Here is a 25,394-nt window from a genome sequence, read left to right on the forward strand (position 1 = left end):
TGCCCTTGTTGTCACCAGGCCGCCACCAAAAAGCCTTCTCCTCACTGCCCGCTGCCATCTTGGAGCAAGCTCTGCACTGGTGCCATTAATCCTCTTTATTTAGGAGACGTCCTGGCACTTGCTGGACTTTCCCGGGAGCCCTGCAGTCGCCTTCTCAGCCACTGAACCTCGCTCTTACAATGGGGCTTTAGTGATTACAGTAAGTTCATTTTCATGGCAAGGAATGTGTTTTGACATTCATCTGATCACTCGTCACAATCTAAAGTTTACGCAAATTACAACAGCATCAGTAAACAGAACGAATACCAAAATTTGTGTCAGTCTCAAAATATATCGCCATGCCTGTAGACCGTAATATACCGTAATTGCAATATCCCGGTATTACAGCCAAAAAACTGACACTAAAATGCATCACAATTATGGTTGACCAACTCTGCTAAGAGCTATCATTACACATGAGTACTCCAGAGCTGCACTCACTATTCTGCTGGTGCAGTCACTGTGTACATACATTACATTACTGATCCTGAGTTACACCCTGTATTATACTCCAGAGCTGCACTCACTATTCTGCTGGTGCAGTCACTGTGTACATACATTACATTACTGATCCTAAGTTACATCCAGTATTATACCCCAGAGCTGCACTCACTATTCTGCTGGTGCAGTCACCGTGCACATACATTACATTACTGATCCTGAGTTACATCCTGTATTATACTCCAGAGCTGTACTCACTATTCTGCTGGTGCAGTCACTGTGTACATAGATTACATTACTGATCCTGAGTTACATCCAGTATTATACCCCAGAGCTGCACTCACTATTCTGCTGGTGCAGTCACCGTGCACATACATTACATTACTGATCCTGAGTTACATCCTGTATTATACTCCAGAGCTGTACTCACTATTCTGCTGGTGCAGTCACTGTGTACATACATTACTGATCCTGAGTTACATCCTGTATTATACTCCAGAGCTGCACTCACTATTCTGCTGGTGCAGTCACTGTGTACATACATTACTGATCCTGAGTTACATCCTGTATTATACTCCAGAGCTGCACTCACTATTCTGCTGGTGCAGTCACTGTGCACATACATTACATTACTGATCCTGAGTTACATCCTGTATTATACCCCAGAGCTGCACTCACTATTCTGCTGGTGGAGACACTGTGTACATACATTACTGATCCTGAGTTATATCCTGTATTATACCCCAGAGCTGCACTCACTATTCTGCTGATGAAGTTACGGTGCTAGTTTTTGTACACTATTAGCTGGTTCTATCCAGTGGAAGATTTCTTGGTCTCCATAGCCACACAGACAAGTAGGAGCGGACAGACACCGAGTGCAGACGGACAGACACCGAGTGCAGACGGACAGACACCGAGTGCAGACGGACAGACACCGAGTGCAGACGGACAGACACAGAGTGCAGACGGACAGACACAGAGTGCAGACGGACAGACACAGAGTGCAGACGGACAGACAGACGCAGTCTACGGCAGGCAGAGAGAAGTAGATATATAAAATCATATTCTCACTTTCAAAATCAAGGAAAAAATTTGGCCCCTGCTCAAGATCTGTGCATGTCAAAACTTTAAGAAGGTTCCCCATGTTAAGATACCTGTCGAGACAAGAATGAGAAAAGACAAAGCATGTCTCCATCAGACAGAACACCCGATATACACAAGGAGAAAATGATTATGGAAGAGGAGGACGAGGCTTGGCACACGTGGCGGCCGTCCGCTCCTTGGAGAACCTGAGGAACAGACACTGAGGACATCACAGAGATTTTCACCCATTAGTTCCTTGGCAGGTCAGCAGTGGTGCCCCGTGGTCTTCTAACCTCCTTACGGGAGGGTGCAAGGCCACCAGAACCTCATCGGACGGCACAATGGGCAAGGCAATCTTCTCATACAGGTGAGGAATGGTGGCCCAAGCCTAGAAGACACTGCGGGCATCACTGCTGACTACACGCCTGTATTAATACAGAAGGGAATTGATCACAAAGGACCCTCAATGGCCTCGGGAAAAAAAATGAAAAAAACTAACCAAGGGTCGGCAAGCAATGGAGATGTGTCCACCAACTCCAAAGGGTCGGTCACATTGCGCTGGCCCATCCTTGGTGTTTTGGATGATGTAAATGTCCTCCCTGACAGCGACATGCCATGCACCCTCTTTCTTTTTTTTTTTGGGGGGGGGGGTGGGTTTTGTAACCTACAACAGTTCCCACCGGGTGGTGAATAATGAGAGGACCCCAGTGGGTTACCGGCCCCAGCTGTGGAGGAAGCGGCTGCGAGACTTACTTTCAAAATCCAAGAAAAAATGAGCGGCATTGTGGTCTAAGTCTCTGGTTAGCACCTTAATGAGATTACCCATGCCAGCCAAACCTAAAAATAAAAAATGGCAGTGTCATTTCCAGTAACAGAGAGACATGAAAGCCGGGTGTCAGTTACAGCTTCCTCCTCTTGTGGTTTCCTACGTGAGTGAGTGCACGTGGATGGAGACCAAGGCTGGTAGCTCCCTGGAGGAGTCTGGGCTAATCGTGTCCTCAGGAAGAAGAAAAAGTCATTACACAATATCTGACACAGGAACGGCAGAAGTCATGGACCCAGATGTCCGAGCCCCCTGGACCACTAAGGCCCTGTTCACACCTAGTGATTGCCGAGCATAAAAAAACATTAACCATGGATGCAGATTTCATATCTAAAGTGGAAACGGAAAGTATTCAGACCCCTTGAAACGTTTCACTCTTTGTTTCTTTGAGGCCATTTGGTAAATTAAAAAAAGTTCTTTTTTTCTCATTATTGTACACTCTGCACCCCATCTCGACTGAAAAAACACAGAAATGTAGACATTTTTGCAAATTTATTAAAAAAGAAAAACTGAAATATCACATGGTCAGAAGTATTCAGACCCTTTGCTCAGACACTCATATTTGTCACCTGCTGTCCATTTCCTTGTGATCCTCCTTGAGATGGTTCTACTCCTTCATTGGAGTCCAGCTGTGTTTAATTAAACTGATAGGACTTGATTTGGAAAGGAGCACACCTGTCTATATAAGACCTCACAGCTCACAGTGCATGTCAGACCAAATGAGAATCATGAGGTCAAAGGAACTGGCCAAGGAGCTCAGAGACAGAATTGTGGCAAGGCAAAGATCTGGCCAAGGGTACAACAGAATTTCTGCAGCACTCAAGGTTCCTAAGAGCACAGTGGCCTCCATAATCCTTAAATGGAAGAAGTTTTTTGACCATCAGAAGTCTTCCTAGACCTGGCCGTCCAGCCAAAATGAGCAATCGTAGGAGAAGAGCCTTGGTGAGAGACGTAAAGAAGAACCCCAAGATCCCTATGGCTGAGCTCCAGAGATGCAGTAGGGAGATGGGAGAAAGTTCCACAAAGTCACCTATCACTGCAGCCCTCCACCAGTCAGGCCTTTATGGCAGAGTGGCCCGACAGAAGCCTCTCCTCAGTGCAAGACATATGAAAGCCCTCATAGAGTTTGCTAAAAAACACATGAAGGACTCCCAGACTATGAGAAATAAGATTCTCTGGTCTGATGAGATGAAGATAGACCTCTTTTGGTGATAATTCTTAGCGGTATGTGTGGAGAAAACCAGGCACTGCTCATCACCTGCCCAATACAATCCCAACAGTGAAACATGGTGGAGGCAGCATCATGCTATGGGGATGTTGTACAGCTGCAGGGACAGGATGACTGGTTGTCATTGAAGGAAACATGAATGCGGCCAAGTACAGAGATATCCTGGATGAAAACCTCTTCCAGAGAGCTCTGGACCTCAGACTTGGCCGAAGGTTCACCTTCCAACAAGACAATTACAGCTAAAATAAAGGAGCGGCTTCAGAACAACTCTGTGACCATTCTTGACCGGCCCAGCCAGAGCCCTGACCTAAATCCAACTGATCATCTCTGTAGAGACCCGAAAATGGCGTCCACCAACGTTCACCCTCCAACCTGACAGAACTGGAGAAGATCTGCAAGGAAGAATGGCCGAGGATCCCCAAATCCAGGTGTGAAAAACTTGTTGCATCATTCCCAAGAAGACTCATGGCTGTACTAACTCAAAATGTGCTTCTACTCGATACTGAGCAAAGGGTCTGAATACTTATGACCATGTGATATTTCAGTTTTTCATATTGCAGCCGGTGCCACAACTAACTGCAGCCAGAGCTATAAGTGCAGTTTCTGGCTTGTGAAGGCGGGGGGCGCTCTGCTTTGCATCAGATGGAGAACCACAGTTTGGCGTCCATGGTCCTAAAACATGTCCTGGTTACACAAGCAACCACTGCAGGGGGGTGACCCAGAACAATGGAGGAAATCCCATCCATGGTAATAATCCCAACAATCTGTGCATGGTGAACAGGCAAAAGATACCGTGAACTCTTGGCACAATAGTTTGGAGGTTCACTGGGTATTGTTTTGTGATGACTGTTCTAATTACATGGAAACCATCAGCAGGCTGCTCTTGACTGATCTCCTATTCCAGCCATGTCTGTACAATGCCTTTTTGGGTATGCCCGGTAGCCTGCCCCCTAGTGGCCATGTGCAAGTGCTGATAAATAATGAGATGGGTCAGCTGCAGCATCATCTGCTTGTTGATGGTTTCCAGATTTTTTTCCCCCTGATCACTCCACAGATTAAATATATTGGAAATGCACCTTTCGATAATCTGGCACCTGGGGGAAGGGGACAATTGACTTTTACACCAAAATGTGGACTCGTTTCTCTGTGAACGAGGAAGACTTTTTTTTTTTTAAACAGTGGATGTTATAAAAATATCAGCGCCGTGAGAACTGCAGCACATACAGGGGGCTTTGATGTCACCATGCACTGTTATAGCACCTGCCATCCCCCCTAATATTCACACTGTCTGTATATTAGGACACCTGCCGGAGCTGCCTCCTGATAGCATCTCCCGTCACTACAGCGTGGCTGCGTGGTTATATAAGAATGGGTTAATAGGTCAGTGAAGGATGGCGCCTTATTACTGGTAGGGGTACACAGGCAAACTGGCATTTTTGGTTAAAAAAATAAATGAATTGTATTAGCAAAAAAATTGCTAAGGCGCTGCCCGCGGTCACCACTAGGGGGAGCTCACTGCATACAGAACTTTACCGCTCCCATTGAACAGAACAGTAAACCCATGCTCCCTCTAGTGGTGGAAAAAACAATTGCACCATTTACCCAACAGAGAAAGAGATCTAACCTGCTGCACTAATCTCTCCTGTTCTGATCGTTTGCTACAATGTGTCAGTCCAGGCACTTTCCACATTGGATAGAACTGCAGCAATTCCTGCAAATACTTGTAAACTTCTAGGTTTCCATTCACTGAAAGCAAGCAAGGAGAAACGGAGCTGAGCTTGTGTGGTGTCTGGTGCAGTCACGGCCGACATATTGACTATTGTCTGACTTTCAAAGAAATTGGAACGGTTTGATAAGACTGCGTAACTTTTTTTTTTTTTTTTTTTTAAAGGGAATACCCCTTTAACAACTTTTTAGAGGGGGTCTTCCAATCTAAAAAGTAACGGGGATAATCCGTCGCTTTATGATCAGTGGAGGCAGCACTGGGGTGGGGTTATACTGCAGTTCCCTGGAGAGCCTGGTGGCCGAGGGGGGCGCTAAGCAGTAAATCAATCAGACCAGACCCCCACTGATCATAAAGTGATGCCATAAATGCCCCCTTTAAGACTGAATATCAGGGGAGGGTTGAAATAGGCACCAGATGACCTTTAGTATGTTGAGGGTCTGTGGTCAGTCGGGGGTCTTCTTCAGCAGAGTAGCAGGTTGTGGGAACGTGACCCGCCGCCATTCAAGGACACCGTGATAAACTTGACCTACTTCTCCGGAGTAAGACTTGCGGCCCGCCGCGTCCTATTAGCATCACAAGCCCCGCCGCAGCCTTATGGGGATGGATGACGACGGGCTCCATGTCAGGACCGGACAGGCGGAAAGCAGATACGCCATCGGAAAACAAGCCTTGCACGCATGCCCTTCACGCTGCCAACATCCCAGCGTGATACCGGAGGGGGGGACTGCGAGGATTCGTCAGGGGCTTCACCGCCGCCGTGGAGCGAGATGCCCGGGGGTCAACTGGGCGTGAAATACCATAACAAGAGGGGAAACTGAGCCCTGGTGGCCGGAGGGTCCGCAAAGGCAACGAGCCGGGCAGGGAGCAAGTGGTTAACTAGAGGCTGCAGCATGGTTACGGGGGCAGCAGAGCCCCTCCGCACCCGCAACACAAGATGGTGCACCGTCACCCCTCCCAAAATCTTAATAGTCCAGTGTTTTAGCCATAACAGCATTAAAATAATCGGTACACGTGCATCTGGTCTTCATAAAGGGGTGGTCTGCACAAGGAGGTGGTCTTTGGAGAGGATTCAATGTACGCTGTGTAGAAAAGGTGTAAAACTGATACAGCTACGGCAAGCTGTGCTGGGTCCCACAGGGGGCAGCGACATGCCACCAGACGGCGGATGAAGCCCCCCATGAGAACGGTGGTGGAGGAACGCTGACATCTAGTGGCGAGAAAAGAGAAGGCGGCACGTGTGTGCGGCAAGTGTGAACGGTGTAACAGAAGTTGCAGACTACTGGACGCTGCGGCTGTATGTTCTGCGGACGTAAAGGCAACGTATCATCATTTTTACTTATTAAAACTAAAAAACAAAACATACTGGTACTATTATAAGGAGCCCTGGTGGTCTAGAGCAATGAAAGGGTTAACGTAAGGAGCCCTGGAGCAGTGAAGGGGTTATTGTAATGAATTTTGGTGGTCTAGAGCAGTGAAGGGGTTAATCTATGGAGCACTGATGGTCTGGAGCAGTGAAATGGTTAATGTAAGGAGCCCTGGTGGTCTAGAGTAGTTAAGGGGTTAACGTAAGGAGCCTTGGTGGTCTAGAGCAGTTAAGGGGTTAACGTAAGGAGCCCTGGTGGTCTGGAGCAGTTAAGGGGTTAACGTAAGGAGCCCTGGTGGTCTAGAGTAGTTAAGGGGTTAACGTAAGGAGCCCTGGTGGTCTGGAGCAGTTAAGGGGTTAACGTAAGGAGCCTTGGTGGTCTAGAGTAGTTAAGGGGTTAACGTAAGGAGCCCTGGTGGTCTGGAGCAGTTAAGGGGTTAACGTAAGGAGCCTTGGTGGTCTAGAGTAGTTAAGGGGTTAACGTAAGGAGCCCTGGTGGTCTGGAGCAGTTAAGGGGTTAACGTAAGGAGCCTTGGTGGTCTAGAGTAGTTAAGGAGTTAATGTAAGGACCTGGTGGTCTAATACAAGTAATGTAGAGACCTATGGAAGTCTAGGAGTAGTGAAGAGGTTAATTTAAAGCTCTCTGGTGGTCTAGAGCAGGGGTCCCCAACTCCAGTCCTCAAGGCCCACCAACAGGTCATGTTTTCAGGATTTCCTTTGCATTGCACAGGTGATGCAATTATTATCTGGGCAAGACTAAGGAAATCCTGAAAACATGACATGTTGGTGGGCCTTGAGGACTGGAGTTGGGGACCACTGGTCTAGAGAAGTAGAGAGATTAATGTAAGGAGCCCTGGTGATCTAAAATGATAACAAAAAGTTAAAGTAATGACATAAAAGCTTTAATGAAAGCATCTCTATTGGTGTAGCGTAATAAATGGGGTAATGATGGTACTCGTGGTGGTACTGACTGGTCATAGGGGTTAATTTAAGGATCTCTGATGGTCTAGAGCAGTAAAGGGATAAATTTAAGAATGTAAGGACCCCCTGATGGTCTACAGTAATAAGGGTTAATGTAAAGATCCCTTGTGGTATGGAGCAGTAAAAAATTTAATATAAGGACCACCTTGTGATGAGCAAAAAATGGAGTTTATGTAAGTATCCTTGTTCATCTGTGGGAATAAGACGCTTACTGTACGGACCCCCTGTGGTCTCAGGCAGTACAGAGGTTAACAAGGATCCCTGGTTGTCAAGAGTATTAATGGGGTTAATGTAAGAACTTTTGGTGGACTAAGGCAGTAAAGAAGTTAATGTAAAGATCCTGCTGGACTAGGGTGTTACAGGGATTAATGTAAGGACCCCTGAGGTGCTAGGGCAGTAAAGAGGTAAATGTAAGGCTCCCTGGTGGTCTAGGGTAGTAAGCAGGTTAATTAAAGAAAATCCTGGTGGCCTAGAGAGAAAAAAACCAAGGTGAATTAATCTAAGGTTTCCTGGTGGTATTGACCAAGGAAGAGGTAAAAGAGGAATTCCAGCCTTATACGTTCATTGATTTATGGCAAAGCCTTCCAATGGGACCAGTATCTATCTAAAACAGAGCGGTGAGGAACATCATTGCCTTCGGAGAGGTGGGCGGAAAATCATTGCTATGGTAAATCTGAATACTACTCTATTGAGAACAGAGTGCAGCAGAGTCCGGCATTAGAGATGGATGAGGGTCCCAATGGTGGAACACGGGTCTAATACACAGTCATGGGAAAATGTGTGGAGATGTGATAAAGGAACAAGATGGGACTCACTCTTCAATGTAAAGAAAGATCCTTAGAATTTTAAGGCAGTAATGGAGTAATGTAATGATTCCTGGTGATGTAGGGCAGTAATGGAGTAATGTAATGATCCCTGGTGGTGTAGGGCAGTAATGGAGTAATGTAATGATCCCTGGTGGTGTAGAGCAGTAATGGAGTAATGTAATGATCCCTGGTGGTGTAGGGCAGTAATGGAGTAATGTAATGATCCCTGGTGGTGTAGAGCAGTAATGGAGTAATGTAATGATCCCTGGTGGTGTAGGGCAGTAATGGAGTAATGTAATGATCCCTGGTGGTGTAGAGCAGTAATGGAGTAATGTAATGATCCCTGGTGGTGTAGAGCAGTAATGGAGTAATGTAATGATTCCTGGTGGTGTAGAGCAGTAATGGAGTAATGTAATGATCCCTGGTGGTGTAGGGCAGTAATGGAGTAATGTAATGATCCCTGGTAGTGTAGAGCAGTAATGGAGTAATGTAATGATCCCTGGTGGTGTAGAGCAGTAATGGAGTAATGTAATGATCCCTGGTGGTGTAGAGCAGTAATGGAGTAATGTAATGATCCCTGGTGGTGTAGGGCAGTAATGGAGTAATGTAATGATCCCTGGTGGTGTAGAGTAGTAATGGAGTAATGTAATGATCCCTGGTGGTGTAGAGCAGTAATGGAGTAATGTAATGATCCCTGGTGGTGTAGAGCAGTAATGGAGTAATGTAATGATCCCTGGTGGTGTAGAGCAGTAATGGAGTAATGTAATGATTCCTGGTGGTGTAGAGCAGTAATGGAGTAATGTAATGATTCCTGGTGGTGTAGAGCAGTAATGGAGTAATGTAATGATCCCTGGTGATGTAGAGCAGTAATGGAGTAATGTAATGATTCCTGGTGGTGTAGAGCAGTAATGGAGTAATGTAATGATCCCTGGTGGTGTAGAGCAGTAATGGAGTAATGTAATGATCTCTGGTGGTGTAGAGCAGTAATGGAGTAATGTAATGATCCCTGGTGGTGTAGGGCAGTAATGGAGTAATGTAATGATCTCTGGTAGTGTAGAGCAGTAATGGAGTAATGTAATGATCCCTGGTGGTGTAGGGCAGTAATGGAGTAATGTAATGATCCCTGGTAGTGTAGAGCAGTAATGGAGTAATGTAATGATCCCTGGTGATGTAGAGCAGTAATGGAGTAATGTAATGATTCCTGGTGGTGTAGAGCAGTAATGGAGTAATGTAATGATCCCTGGTGGTGTAGAGCAGTAATGGAGTAATGTAATGATCCCTGGTAGTGTAGAGCAGTAATGGAGTAATGTAATGATCTCTGGTGGTGTAGAGCAGTAATGGAGTAATGTAATGATCCCTGGTAGTGTAGAGCAGTAATGGAGTAATGTAATGATCCCTGGTAGTGTAGAGCAGTAATGGAGTAATGTAATGATCCCTGGTGATGTAGAGCAGTAATGGAGTAATGTAATGATCCCTGGTAGTGTAGAGCAGTAATGGAGTAATGTAATGATCCCTGGTGATGTAGAGCAGTAATGGAGTAATGTAATGATCCCTGGTGATGTAGAGCAGTAATGGAGTAATGTAATGATCCCTGGTGGTGTAGGGCAGTAATGGAGTAATGTAATGATCCCTGGTAGTGTAGAGCAGTAATGGAGTAATGTAATGATCCCTGGTGGTGTAGAGCAGTAATGGAGTAATGTAATGATCCCTGGTGATGTAGAGCAGTAATGGAGTAATGTAATGATTCCTGGTGGTGTAGAGCAGTAATGGAGTAATGTAATGATCCCTGGTGGTGTAGAGCAGTAATGGAGTAATGTAATGATCCCTGGTGGTGTAGAGCAGTAATGGAGTAATGTAATGATCCCTGGTGGTGTAGAGCAGTAATGGAGTAATGTAATGATTCCTGGTGATGTAGAGCAGTAATGGAGTAATGTAATGATTCCTGGTGGTGTAGAGCAGTAATGGAGTAATGTAATGATTCCTGGTGGTGTAGAGCAGTAATGGAGTAATGTAATGATCTCTGGTGGTGTAGAGCAGTAATGGAGTAATGTAATGATCTCTGGTGATGTAGAGCAGTAATGGAGTAATGTAATGATCCCTGGTGGTGTAGGGCAGTAATGGAGTAATGTAATGATCCCTGGTAGTGTAGAGCAGTAATGGAGTAATGTAATGATCCCTGGTGGTGTAGAGCAGTAATGGAGTAATGTAATGATCCCTGGTGATGTAGAGCAGTAATGGAGTAATGTAATGATTCCTGGTGGTGTAGAGCAGTAATGGAGTAATGTAATGATCCCTGGTGATGTAGAGCAGTAATGTAATGATTCCTGGTGGTGTAGAGCAGTAATGGAGTAATGTAATGATCCCTGGTGGTGTAGAGCAGTAATGGAGTAATGTAATGATTCCTGGTGGTGTAGAGCAGTAATGGAGTAATGTAATGATCCCTGGTGATGTAGAGCAGTAATGTAATGATTCCTGGTGGTGTAGAGCAGTAATGGAGTAATGTAATGATCCCTGGTGATGTAGAGCAGTAATGGAGTAATGTAATGATTCCTGGTGGTGTAGAGCAGTAATGGAGTAATGTAATGATTCCTGGTGGTGTAGAGCAGTAATGGAGTAATGTAATGATCTCTGGTGGTGTAGAGCAGTAATGGAGTAATGTAATGATTCCTGGTGGTGTAGAACAGTAATGGAGTAATGTAATGATTCCTGGTGGTGTAGAGCAGTAATGGAGTAATGTAATGATCTCTGGTGGTGTAGAGCAGTAATGGAGTAATGTAATGATTCCTGGTGGTGTAGGGCAGTAATGGAGTAATGTAATGATTCCTGGTGGTGTAGGGCAGTAATGGAGTAATGTAATGATTCCTGGTGGTGTAGAGCAGTAATGGAGTAATGTAATGATTCCTGGTGGTGTAGAGCAGTAATGGAGTAATGTAATGATCCCTGGTGATGTAGAGCAGTAATGGAGTAATGTAATGATTCCTGGTGATGTATAGTAGTAATGGAGTAATGTAATGATTCCTGGTGGTGTAGAGCAGTAATGGAGTAATGTAATGATTCCTGGTGGTGTAGAACAGTAATGGAGTAATGTAATGATTCCTGGTGGTGTAGAGCAGTAATGGAGTAATGTAATGATCTCTGGTGGTGTAGAGCAGTAATGGAGTAATGTAATGATCTCTGGTGGTGTAGAGCAGTAATGGAGTAATGTAATGATCCCTGGTGGTGTAGAGCAGTAATGGAGTAATGTAATGATCCCTGGTGATGTAGAGCAGTAATGGAGTAATGTAATGATCTCTGGTGGTGTAGAGCGTAATGGAGCAATGTAATGATCCCTGGTGGTGTAGAGCAGTAATGGAGTAATGTAATGATCCCTGGTGGTGTAGAACAGTAATGGAGTAATGTAATGATTCCTGGTGGTGTAGAGCAGTAATGGAGTAATGTAATGATCCCTGGTGATGTAGAGCAGTAATGGAGTAATGTAATGATCTCTGGTGGTGTAGAGCAGTAATGGAGTAATGTAATGATCCCTGGTGGTGTAGAACAGTAATGGAGTAATGTAATGATTCCTGGTGGTGTAGAGCAGTAATGTAGTAATGTAATGATCCCTGGTGGTGTAGGGCAGTAATGTAATGATCCCTGGTGGTGTAGAGCAGTAATGGAGTAATGTAATGATCTCTGGTGGTGTAGAGCAGTAATGGAGTAATGTAATGATCTCTGGTGGTGTAGAGCAGTAATGGAGTAATGTAATGATCCCTGGTGGTGTAGAGCAGTAATGGAGTAATGTAATGATCCCTGGTGATGTAGAGCAGTAATGGAGTAATGTAATGATCTCTGGTGGTGTAGAGCGTAATGGAGTAATGTAATGATCCCTGGTGGTGTAGAGCGTAATGGAGTAATGTAATGATTCCTGGTGGTGTAGAGCAGTAATGGAGTAATGTAATGATTCCTGGTGGTGTAGAGCAGTAATGGAGTAATGTAATGATCCCTGGTGGTGTAGAGCAGTAATGGAGTAATGTAATGATCACTGGTGGTGTAGAGCAGTAATGGAGTAATGTAATGATCCCTGGTGGTGTAGAACAGTAACGGAGTAATGTAATGATCTCTGGTGGTGTAGGGCAGTAATGTAATGATCCCTGGTGGTGTAGAGCGTAATGGAGTAATGTAATGATTCCTGGTGGTGTAGAGCAGTAATGGAGTAATGTAATGATTCCTGGTGGTGTAGAGCAGTAATGGAGTAATGTAATGATCCCTGGTGGTGTAGAACAGTAACGGAGTAATGTAATGATCTCTGGTGGTGTAGAGCAGTAATGTAATGATCCCTGGTGGTGTAGGGCAGTAATGGAGTAATGTAATGATCCCTGGTGGTGTAGAGCAGTAATGGAGTAATGTAATGATCCCTGGTGGTGTAGAGCAGTAATGGAGTAATGCAATGATCCCTGGTGGTGTAGAACAGTAATGGAGTAATGTAATGATCCCTGGTGGTGTAGAGCAGTAATGGAGTAATGTAATGATTCCTGGTGGTGTAGAGCAGTAATGGAGTAATATAATGATCCCTGGTGGTGTAGAGCAGTAATGGAGTAATGTAATGATCCCTGGTGGTGTAGAGCAGCAATGGAGTAATGTAATGATTCCTGGTGGTGTAGAGCAGTAATGGAGTAATGTAATGATCTCTGGTGGTGTAGGGCAGTAATGGAGTAATGTAATGATCCCTGGTGGTGTAGAGCAGTAATGGAGTAATGTAATGATCTCTGGTGGTGTAGAGCAGTAATGGAGTAATGTAATGATCTCTGGTGGTGTAGAGCAGTAATGGAGTAATGTAATGATCCCTGGTGGTGTAGAGCAGTAATGGAGTAATGTAATGATCCCTGGTGGTGTAGAGCAGTAATGGAGTAATGTAATGATCCCTGGTGGTGTAGAGCAGTAATGGAGTAATGTAATGATCCCTGGTGGTGTAGAGCAGTAATGGAGTAATGTAATGATCCCTGGTGGTGTAGAGCAGTAATGGAGTAATGTAATGATCCCTGGTGGTGTAGAGCAGTAATGGAGTAATGTAATGATCCCTGGTGGTGTAGAGCAGTAATGGAGTAATGTAATGATCTCTGGTGGTGTAGAGCAGTAATGGAGTAATGTAATGATCCCTGGTGGTATATAGTAGTAATGGAGTAATGTAATGATCCCTGGTGGTGTAGGGCAGTAATGGAGTAATGTAATGATCCCTGGTGGTGTAGAGCAGTAATGGAGTAATGTAATGATCCCTGGTGGTGTAGAGCAGTAATGGAGTAATGTAATGATCCCTGGTGGTGTAGAGCAGTAATGGAGTAATGTAATGATCACTGGTGGTGTAGAGCAGTAATGGAGTAATGTAATGATCTCTGGTGGTGTAGAGCAGTAATGGAGTAATGTAATGATCCCTGGTGGTATATAGTAGTAATGGAGTAATGTAATGATCCCTGGTGGTGTAGGGCAGTAATGGAGTAATGTAATGATCCCTGGTGGTGTAGGGCAGTAATGGAGTAATGTAATGATCCCTGGTGGTGTAGAGCAGTAATGGAGTAATGCAATGATCCCTGGTGATGTAGAGCAGTAATGGAGTAATGTAATGATCCCTGGTGGTGTAGGGCAGTAATGGAGTAATGTAATGATCCCTGGTGGTATATAGTAGTAATGGAGTAATGTAATGATCCCTGGTGGTGTAGAGCAGTAATGGAGTAATGTAATGATCCCTGGTGGTATATAGTAGTAATGGAGTAATGTAATGATTCATGGTGGTGTAGAGCAGTAATGGAGTAATGTAATGATCCCTGGTGAAGTAGGGCAGTAATGGAGTAATGTAATGATCCCTGGTGGTGTAGAGCAGTAATGGAGTAATGTAATGATCCCTGGTGGTATATAGTAGTAATGGAGTAATGTAATGATTCATGGTGGTGTAGAGCAGTAATGGAGTAATGTAATGATCCCTGGTGATGTAGAGCAGTAATGGAGTAATGTAATGATCCCTGGTGGTGTAGAGCAGTAATGGAGTAATGTAATGATCCCTGGTGATGTAGAGCAGTAATGGAGTAATGTAATGATCCCTGGTGGTGTAGAGCAGTAATGGAGTAATGTAATGATCCCTGGTGATGTAGAGCAGTAATGGAGTAATGTAATGATCCCTGGTGGTGTAGGGCAGTAATGGAGTAATGTAATGATCCCTGGTGGTGTAGGGCAGTAATGGAGTAATGTAATGATCCCTGGTGGTGTAGGGCAGTAATGGAGTAATGTAATGTTCCCTGGTGGTATATAGTAGTAATGGAGTAATGTAATGATCCCTGGTGGTGTAGGGCAGTAATGGAGTAATGTAATGTTCCCTGGTGGTATATAGTAGTAATGGAGTAATGTAATGATTCCTGGTGGTGTAGGGCAGTAATGGAGTAATGTAATGATCCCTGGTGGTGTAGGGCAGTAATGGAGTAATGTAATGATCCCTGGTGGTGTAGGGCAGTAATGGAGTAATGTAATGATCCCTGGTGGTATATAGTAGTAATGGAGTAATGTAATGATCTCTGGTGATGTAGAGCAGTAATGGAGTAATGTAATGATCTCTGGTGGTGTAGGGCAGTAATGGAGTAATGTAATGATCCCTGGTGGTGTAGAGCAGTAATGGAGTAATGTAATGATCCCTGGTGGTGTAGGGCAGTAATGGAGTAATGTAATGATCTCTGGTGGTGTAGGGCAGTAATGGAGTAATGTAATGATCCCTGGTGGTGTAGGGCAGTAATGGAGTAATGTAATGATCCCTGGTGGTGTAGAGCAGTAATGGAGTAATGTAATGATTCCTGGTGGTGTAGAGCAGTAATGGAGTAATGTAATGATCCCTGGTGGTGTAGAGCAGTAATGGAGTAATGTAATGATTCCTGGTGGTGTAGGGCAGTAATGGAGTAATGTAATGATCCCTGGTGGTGTAGGGCAGTAATGGAGTAATGTAATGATCCCTGGTGGTGTGGAGCAGTAATGGAGTAATGTAATGATCCCTGGTGGTGTAGAACAGTAATGGAGTAATGTAATGATCCCTGGTGGTGTAGGGCAGTAATGGAGTAATGTAATGATCTTTGGTGGTGTAGGGCAGTAATGGAGTAATGTAATGATCCCTGGTGGTGTAGAGCAGTAATGGAGTAATGTAATGATCCCTGGTGATGTAGGGCAGTAATGGAGTAATGTAATGATTCCTGGTGGTGTAGAGCAGTAATGGAGTAATGTAATGATTCCTGGTGGTGTAGAGCAGTAATGGAGTAATGTAATGATCCCTGGTGGTGTAGAGCAGTAATGGAGTAATGTAATGATCCCTGGTGGTGTAGAGCAGTAATGGAGTAATGTAATGATCCCTGGTGGTGTAGAGCAGTAATGGAGTAATGTAATGATCTCTGGTGGTGTAGGGCAGTAATGGAGTAATGTAATGATCCCTGGTGGTGTAGGGCAGTAATGGAGTAATGTAATGATCCCTGGTGATGTAGAGCAGTAATGGAGTAATGTAATGATCCCTGGTGGTGTAGGGCAGTAATGGAGTAATGTAATGATCCCTGGTGGTGTAGGGCAGTAATGGAGTAATGTAATGATCCCTGGTGGTGTAGAACAGTATCGGAGTAATGTAATGATCCCTGGTGGTGTAGAACAGTAATGTAATGATCCCTGGTGATGTAAAGCAGTAATGGAGTAATGTAATGATTCCTGGTGGTGTAGAGCAGTAATGGAGTAATGTAATGATCCCTGGTGGTGTAGAACAGTATCGGAGTAATGTAATGATCCCTGGTGGTGTAGAGCAGTAATGTAATGATCCCTGGTGGTGTAGAGCAGTATCGGAGTAATGTAATGATCCCTGGTGGTGTAGGGCAGTAATGGAGTAATGTAATGATCCCTGGTGGTGTGGAGCAGTAATGGAGTAATGTAATGATCCCTGGTGGTGTAGAGCAGTAATGTAGTAATGTAATGATCCCTGGTGGTGTAGGGCAGTAATGGAGTAATGTAATGATCCCTGGTGGTGTAGGGCAGTAATGGAGTAATGTAATGATCCCTGGTGGTGTAGAGCAGTAATGGAGTAATGTAATGATCCCTGGTGGTGTAGAGCAGTAATGGAGTAATGTAATGATCCCTGGTGGTGTAGAGCAGTAATGGAGTAATGTAATGATCACTGGTGATGTAGAGCAGTAATGGAGTAATGTAATGATCCCTGGTGGTGTAGGGCAGTAATGGAGTAATGTAATGATCCCTGGTGGTGTAGGGCAGTAATGGAGTAACGTAATGATCCCTGGTGGTGTAGAGCAGTAATGGAGTAATGTAATGATCCCTGGTGGTGTAGGGCAGTAATGGAGTAATGTAATGATCCCTGGTGGTGTAGAGCAGTAATGGAGTAATGTAATGATTCCTGGTGGTGTAGGGCAGTAATGGAGTAATGTAATGATCCCTGGTGGTGTAGAGCAGTAATGGAGTAATGTAATGATTCCTGGTGGTGTAGGGCAGTAATGGAGTAATGTAATGATCCCTGGTGGTGTAGAGCAGTAATGGAGTAATGTAATGATCCCTGGTGGTGTAGAGCAGTAATGGAGTAATGACCCCTGGTGGTGTAGAGCAGTAATGGAGTAATGTAATGATCCCTGGTGGTGTAGAACAGTAATGGAGTAATGTAATGATCCCTGGTGGTGTAGGGCAGTAATGGAGTAATGTAATGATCCCTGGTGGTATATAGCAGTAATGGAGTAATGTAATGATCCCTGGTGGTATATAGCAGTAATGGAGTAATGTAATGATCCCTGGTGGTGTAGAGCAGTAATGGAGTAATGTAATGATCCCTGGTGGTGTAGAGCAGTAATGGAGTAATGTAATGATCCCTGGTGGTGTAGAGCAGTAATGGAGTAATGTAATGATCCCTGGTGATGTAGAGCAGTAATGGAGTAATGTAATGATCCCTGGTGGTGTAGAGCAGTAATGGAGTAATGTAATGATCCCTGGTGGTGTAGAGCAGTAATGGAGTAATGTAATGATCCCTGGTGGTGTAGAGCAGTAATGGAGTAATGTAATGATCCCTGGTGGTATATAGCAGTAATGGAGTAATGTAATGATCCCTGGTGGTGTAGAGCAGTAATGGAGTAATGTAATGATCCCTGGTGGTGTAGAGCAGTAATGGAGTAATGTAATGATCCCTGGTGATGTAGAGCAGTAATGGAGTAATGTAATGATCCCTGGTGGTGTAGAGCAGTAATGGAGTAATGTAATGATCCCTGGTGGTGTAGAGCAGTAATGGAGTAATGTAATGATCCCTGGTGGTGTAGAGCAGTAATGGAGTAATGTAATGATCCCTGGTGGTGTAGGGCAGTAATGGAGTAATGTAATGATCCCTGGGGGTGTAGGGCAGTAATGGAGTAATGTAATGATCCCTGGTGGTGTAGAGCAGTAATGGAGTAATGTAATGATCCCTGGTGGTGTAGAACAGTAATGGAGTAATGTAATGATCCCTGGTGGTGTAGAACAGTAATGGAGTAATGTAATGATCCCTGGTGGTGTAGAGCAGTAATGGAGTAATGTAATGATTCCTGGTGATGTAGAGCAGTAATGGAGTAATGTAATGATCCCTGGTGGTGTAGAGCAGTAATGGAGTAATGTAATGATCCCTGGTGGTGTAGGGCAGTAATGGAGCAATGTAATGATCCCTGGTGATGTAGAGCAGTAATGGAGTAATGTAATGATCCCTGGTGATGTAGAGCAGTAATGGAGTAATGTAATGATCCCTGGTGGTGTAGGGCAGTAATGGAGTAATGTAATGATCCCTGGTGATGTAGAGCAGTAATGGAGTAATGTAATGATTCCTGGTGGTGTAGGGCAGTAATGGAGTAATGTAATGATCCCTGGTGGTGTAGAACAGTAATGGAGTAATGTAATGATCCCTGGTGGTGTAGAGCAGTAATGTAATGATCCCTGGTGGTGTAGAACAGTAATGGAGTAATGTAATGATCCCTGGTGGTGTAGAGCAGTAATGTAATGATCCCTGGTGGTGTAGAACAGTAATGGAGTAATGTAATGATCCCTGGTGGTGTAGAACAGTAATGGAGTAATGTAATGATCCCTGGTGGTGTAGAGCAGTAATGGAGTAATGTAATGATCCCTGGTGGTGTAGAGCAGTAATGGAGTAATGTAATGATCCCTGGTGGTGTAGAGCAGTAATGGAGTAATGTAATGATCCCTGGTGATGTAGAGCAGTAATGGAGTACTGTAATGATCCCTGGTGGTGTAGAGCAGTAATGGAGTAATGTAATGATCCCCGGTGGTGTAGAGCAGTAATGGAGTACTGTAATGATCCCTGGTGGTGTAGAGCAGTAATGGAGTAATGTAATGATCTCTGGTGGTGTAGGGCAGTAATGGAGTAATGTAATGATTCCTGGTGATGTAGAGCAGTAATGGAGTAATGTAATGATCCCTGGTGATGTAGAGCAGTAATGGAGTAATGTAATGATCCCTGGTGGTGTAGAGCAGTAATGGAGTAATGTAATGATCCCTGGTGGTGTAGAGCAGTAATGGAGTAATGTAATGATCTCTGGTGATGTAGAGCAGTAATGGAGTAATGTAATGATCCCTGGTGGTGTAGAGCAGTAATGGAGTACTGTAATGATCCCTGGTGGTGTAGAGCAGTAATGGAGTAATGTAATGATCCCTGGTGGTGTAGAGCAGTAATGGAGTAATGTAATGATCCCTGGTGATGTGGAGCAGTAATGGAGTAATGTAATGATCCCTGGTGATGTAGAGCAGTAATGGAGTAATGTAATGATCCCTGGTGGTGTAGAGCAGTAATTTAATGATCCCTGGTGGTGTAGAGCAGTAATGTAATGATACCTGGTGATGTAGAGCAGTAATGGAGTAATGTAATGATCCCTGGTGGTGTAGGGCAGTAATGTAATGATCCCTGGTGGTGTAGAGCAGTAATGGAGTAATGTAATGATCCCTGGTGGTGTAGAGCAGTAATGGAGTAATGTAATGATCCCTGGTGGTGTAGAGCAGTAATGGAGTAATGTAATGTTCCCTGGTGGTGTACAGCAGTAATGGAGTAATGTAATGATCCCTGGTGGTGTAGAGCAGTAATGGAGTACTGTAATGATCCCTGGTGGTGTAGAGCAGTAATGTAATGATCCCTGGTGATGTAGAGCAGTAATGGAGTAATGTAATGATCCCTGGTGGTGTAGAGCAGTAATGGAGTAATGTAATGATCCCTGGTGGTGTAGGGCAGTAATGGAGTAATGTAATGATCCCTGGTGGTGTAGAGCAGTAATGGAGTAATGTAATGATCCCTGGTGCTGTAGAGCAGTATTGGAGTAATGTAATGATTCCTGGTGATGTAGAGCAGTAATGGAGTAATGTAATGATCCCTGGTGATGTAGAGCAGTAATGTAATGATCCCTGGTGGTGTAGAGCAGTAATGGAGTAATGTAATGATCCCTGGTGGTGTAGAACAGTAATGGAGTAATGTAATGATCCCTGGTGGAGTAGAGCAGTAATGGAGTAATGTAATGATCCCTGGTGGAGTAGAGCAGTAATGGAGTAATGTAATGATCCCTGGTGATGTAGAGCATTAATGTAATGATCCCTGGTGGTGTAGAGCAGTAATGGAGTAATGTAATGATCCCTGGTGGTGTAGAGCAGTAATGGAGTAATGTAATGATCCCTGGTGGTGTAGAGCAGTAATGGAGTAATGTAATGATCCCTGGTGGTGTAGAGCAGTAATGGAGTAATGTAATGATTCCTGGTGGTGTAGAGCAGTAATGGAGTAATGTAATGATCTCTGGTGGTGTAGAGCAGTAATGGAGTAATGTAATGATCCCTGGTGGTGTAGAGCAGTAATGGAGTAATGTAATGATTCCTGGTGGTGTAGAGCAGTAATGGAGTAATGTAATGATCCCTGGTGGTGTAGAGCAGTAATGGAGTAATGTAATGATCACTGGTGGTGTAGAGCAGTAATGTAATGATCCCTGGTGATGTAGGGCAGTAATGGAGTAATGTAATGATTCCTGGTGGTGTAGAGCAGTAATGGAGTAATGTAATGATCCCTGGTGGTGTAGAGCAGTAATGGAGTAATGTAATGATCCCTGGTGGTGTAGGGCAGTAATGGAGTAATGTAATGATCCCTGGTGGTGTAGAGCAGTAATGGAGTAATGTAATGATCCCTGGTGGTGTAGAGCAGTAATGGAGTAATGTAATGATCCCTGGTGGTGTAGAGCAGTAATGGAGTAATGTAATGATCCCTGGTGGTGTAGAGCAGTAATGGAGTAATGTAATGATCCCTGGTGATGTAGAGCAGTAATGGAGTAATGTAATGATCCCTGGTGGTGTAGAGCAGTAATGGAGTAATGTAATGATCCCTGGTGGTGTAGAGCAGTAATGGAGTAATGTAATGATTCCTGGTGGAGTAGAGCAGTAATGGAGTAATGTAATGATCCCTGGTGATGTAGAGCAGTAATGGAGTAATGTAATGATCCCTGGTGGTGTAGCGCAGTAATGGAGTAATGTAATGATCCCTGGTGGTGTAGGGCAGTAATGGAGTAATGTAATGATTCCTGGTGGTGTAGAGCAGTAATGGAGTAATGTAATGATCCCTGGTGGTGTAGAGCAGTAATGGAGTAATGTAATGATCCCTGGTGATGTAGAGCAGTAATGTAATGATCCCTGGTGGTGTAGAGCAGTAATGGAGTAATGTAATGATCCCTGGTGGTGTAGGGCAGTAATGGAGTAATGTAATGATCCCTGGTGGTGTAGAGCAGTAATGGAGTAATGTAATGATCCCTGGTGGTGTAGAGCAGTAATGGAGTAATGTAATGATCCCTGGTGATGTAGAGCAGTAATGGAGTAATGTAATGATCCCTGGTGGTGTAGAGCAGTAATGGAGTAATGTAATGATCCCTGGTGGTGTAGAGCAGTAATGGAGTAATGTAATGATCCCTGGTGATGTAGAGCAGTAATGGAGTAATGTAATGATCCCTGGTGGTGTAGGGCAGTAATGGAGTAATGTAATGATCCCTGGTGGTGTAGGGCAGTAATGGAGTAATGTAATGATCCCTGGTGATGTAGAGCAGTAATGGAGTAATGTAATGATCCCTGGTGGTGTAGAGCAGTAATGGAGTAATGTAATGATTCCTGGTGGTGTAGAGCAGTAATGGAGTAATGTAATGATCCCTGGTGATGTAGAGCAGTAATGTAATGATCCCTGTTGGTGTAGGGCAGTAATGGAGTAATGTAATGATCCCTGGTGGTGTAGAGCAGTAATGGAGTAATGTAATGATCCCTGGTGGTGTAGGGCAGTAATGGAGTAATGTAATGATTCCTGGTGGTGTAGGGCAGTAATGGAGTAATGTAATGACCCCTGGTGGTGTAGAGCAGTAATGGAGTAATGTAATGATCCCTGGTGATGTAGAGCAGTAATGGAGTAATGTAATGATCCCTGGTGGTATATAGCAGTAATGGAGTAATGTAATGATCCCTGGTGGTGTAGAGCAGTAATGGAGTAATGTAATGATCCCTGGTGGTGTAGAGCAGTAATGGAGTAATGTAATGATCCCTGGTGGTGTAGAGCAGTAATGGAGTAATGTAATGATCCCCGGTGGGGTAGGGCAGTAATGGAGTAATGTAATGATCCCCGGTGGGGTAGGGCAGTAATGGAGTAATGTAATGATCCCTGGTGGTGTAGAGCAGTAATGGAGTAATGTAATGATCCCTGGTGGTGTAGAGCAGTAATGGAGTAATGTAATGATCCCTGGTGGTGTAGAGCAGTAATGGAGTAATGTAATGATCCCTGGTGATGTAGAGCAGTAATGTAATGATCCCTGGTGGTGTAGAGCAGTAATGGAGTAATGTAATGATCCCTGGTGATGTAGAGCAGTAATGTAATGATCCCTGGTGGTGTAGAGCAGTAATGGAGTAATGTAATGATCCCTGGTGGTGTAGGGCAGTAATGGAGTAATGTAATGATCCCTGGTGGTGTAGAGCAGTAATGGAGTAATGTAATGATCCCTGGTGGTGTAGGGCAGTAATGGAGTAATGTAATGATCCCTGGTGGTGTAGAGCAGTAATGGAGTAATGTAATGATCCCTGGTGGAGTAGAGCAGTAATGGAGTAATGTAATGATCCCTGGTGGTGTGGAGCAGTAATGGAGTAATGTAATGATCTCTGGTGGTGTAGAGCAGTAATGGAGTAATGTAATGATCCCTGGTGGTATATAGTAGTAATGGAGTAATGTAATGATCTCTGGTGATGTAGAGCAGTAATGGAGAAATGTAATGATCCCTGGTGGTATATAGTAGTAATGGAGTAATGTAATGATCTCTGGTGGTGTAGAGCAGTAATGGAGTAATGTAATGATCTCTGGTGGTGTAGAGCAGTAATGGAGTAATGTAATGATCCCTGGTGGTGTAGGGCAGTAATGGAGTAATGTAATGATTCCTGCTGATGTAGAGCAGTAATGGAGTAATGTAATGATCCCTGGTGGTGTAGGGCAGTAATGGAGTAATGTAATGATCCCTGGTGATGTAGAACAGTAATGGAGTAATGTAATGATCTCTGGTGGTGTAGAGCAGTAATGGAGTAATGTAATGATCTCTGGTGGTGTAGAGCAGTAATGGAGTAATGTAATGATCCCTGGTGGTGTAGAGCAGTAATGGAGTAATGTAATGATCCCTGGTGATGTAGAACAGTAATGGAGTAATGTAATGATCCCTGGTGGTGTAGAGCAGTAATGGAGTAATGTAATGATCCCTGGTGGTGTAGGGCAGTAATGGAGTAATGTAATGATCCCTGGTGGAGTAGAGCAGTAATGGAGAAATGTAATGATCCCTGGTGGTGTAGGGCAGTAATGGAGTAATGTAATGATCCCTGGTGGTGTAGAACAGTAATGTAATGATCCCTGGTGGTGTAGAGCAGTAATGTAATGATTCCTGGTGGTGTAGAGCAGTAATGGAGTAATGTAATGATCCCTGGTGGTGTAGGGCAGTAATGGAGTAATGTAATGATCCCTGGTGGTGTAGGGCAGTAATGGAGTAATGTAATGATCCCTGGTGATGTAGAACAGTAATGGAGTAATGTAATGATCCCTGGTGGTGTAGAACAGTAATGGAGTAATGTAATGATCCCTGGTGGTGTAGAACAGTAATGGAGTAATGTAATGATCTCTGGTGGTGTAGGGCAGTAATGGAGTAATGTAATGATTCCTGGTGGTGTAGAGCAGTAATGGAGTAATGTAATGATCCCTGGTGGTGTAGGGCAGTAATGGAGTAATGTAATGATTCCTGGTGGTGTAGAGCAGTAATGGAGTAATGTAATGATCCCTGGTGGTGTAGGGCAGTAATGGAGTAATGTAATGATCCCTGGTGGTGTGGAGCAGTAATGGAGTAATGTAATGATCCCTGGTGGTGTAGAGCAGTAATGGAGTAATGTAATGATCCCTGGTGGTGTAGAGCAGTAATGGAGTAATGTAATGATCCCTCGTGGTGTAGAGCAGTAATGGAGTAATGTAATGATCCCTGGTGGTGTAGAACAGTAATGGAGTAATGTAATGATCTCTGGTGGTGTAGAGCAGTAATGTAATGATTCCTGGTGGTGTAGAGCAGTAATGGAGTAATGTAATGATCCCTGGTGGTGTAGGGCAGTAATGGAGTAATGTAATGATCCCTGGTGGTGTGGAGCAGTAATGGAGTAATGTAATGATCCCTGGTGGTGTAGAACAGTAATGGAGTAATGTAATGATCTCTGGTGATGTAGAGCAGTAATGGAGTAATGTAATGATCCCTGGTGGTGTAGAGCAGTAATGGAGTAATGTAATGATCCCTGGTGGTGTAGAGCAGTAATGGAGTAATGTAATGATCTCTGGTGGTGTAGAGCAGTAATGGAGTAATGTAATGATCCCTGGTGGTGTAGAGCAGTAATGGAGTAATGCAATGATCCCTGGTGATGTAGAACAGTAATGGAGTAATGTAATGATCTCTGGTGGTGTAGAACAGTAATGGAGTAATGTAATGATCTCTGGTGATGTAGAGCAGTAATGTAATGATCTCTGGTGGTGTAGAGCAGTAATGGAGTAATGTAATGATCTCTGGTGGTGTAGAGCAGTAATGGAGTAATGCAATGATCCCTGGTGATGTAGAACAGTAATGGAGTAATGTAATGATCTCTGGTGGTGTAGAACAGTAATGGAGTAATGTAATGATCTCTGGTGATGTAGAGCAGTAATGGAGTAATGTAATGATCCCTGGTGGTGTAGAGCAGTAATGGAGTAATGTAATGATCCCTGGTGGTGTAGAGCAGTAATGGAGTAATGTAATGATCTCTGGTGGTGTAGAGCAGTAATGGAGTAATGTAATGATCCCTGGTGGTGTAGAGCAGTAATGGAGTAATGTAATGATCCCTGGTGGTGTAGAGCAGTAATGGAGTAATGTAATGATCTCTGGTGGTGTAGAGCAGTAATGGAGTAATGTAATGATCCCTGGTGGTGTAGAGCAGTAATGTAATGATCTCTGGTGATGTAGAACAGTAATGGAGTAATGTAATGATCCCTGGTGGTGTAGAGCAGTAATGGAGTAATGTAATGATCTCTGGTGGTGTAGAACAGTAATGGAGTAATGTAATGATCTCTGGTGATGTAGAGCAGTAATGGAGTAATGTAATGATCCCTGGTGGTGTAGAGCAGTAATGGAGTAATGTAATGATCCCTGGTGGTGTAGAGCAGTAATGGAGTAATGTAATGATCTCTGGTGGTGTAGAGCAGTAATGGAGTAATGTAATGATCCCTGGTGGTGTAGAGCAGTAATGGAGTAATGTAATGATCCCTGGTGGTGTAGAGCAGTAATGGAGTAATGTAATGATCTCTGGTGGTGTAGAGCAGTAATGGAGCAATGTAATGATCC

The 25,394-nt window shown here is 44.0% G+C and overlaps 1 protein-coding gene across 25 annotated transcripts in view; it reads right to left on the reverse strand.

Annotated features, from left to right (window-relative positions):
- Positions 1-25,394, reverse strand: part of CYRIB (CYFIP related Rac1 interactor B) — a 223,457-nt gene that overhangs the window by 39,741 nt on the left and 158,322 nt on the right. For 10 of the 25 annotated variants that reach the window (XM_069731904.1, XM_069731905.1, XM_069731909.1 and 7 more), the window contains one exon: positions 1,552-1,634. The exons of 4 other annotated variants lie outside the window; for them this stretch is intronic. In XM_069731904.1, coding sequence (XP_069588005.1) covers positions 1,552-1,624 — 73 coding nt within the window. In that variant the 5' untranslated portion in view covers positions 1,625-1,634. Of the gene's footprint in view, positions 1-1,551; positions 1,635-2,316; positions 2,401-25,394 lie in introns of all 25 variants that reach the window. 11 more of the 25 variants (XM_069731910.1, XM_069731908.1, XM_069731907.1 and 8 more) reach the window with 2 other exon arrangements.

Source organism: Ranitomeya imitator, chromosome 6 (assembly GCF_032444005.1).
Source record: "Ranitomeya imitator isolate aRanImi1 chromosome 6, aRanImi1.pri, whole genome shotgun sequence".
Classification (NCBI taxonomy): domain Eukaryota; kingdom Metazoa; phylum Chordata; class Amphibia; order Anura; family Dendrobatidae; genus Ranitomeya; species Ranitomeya imitator.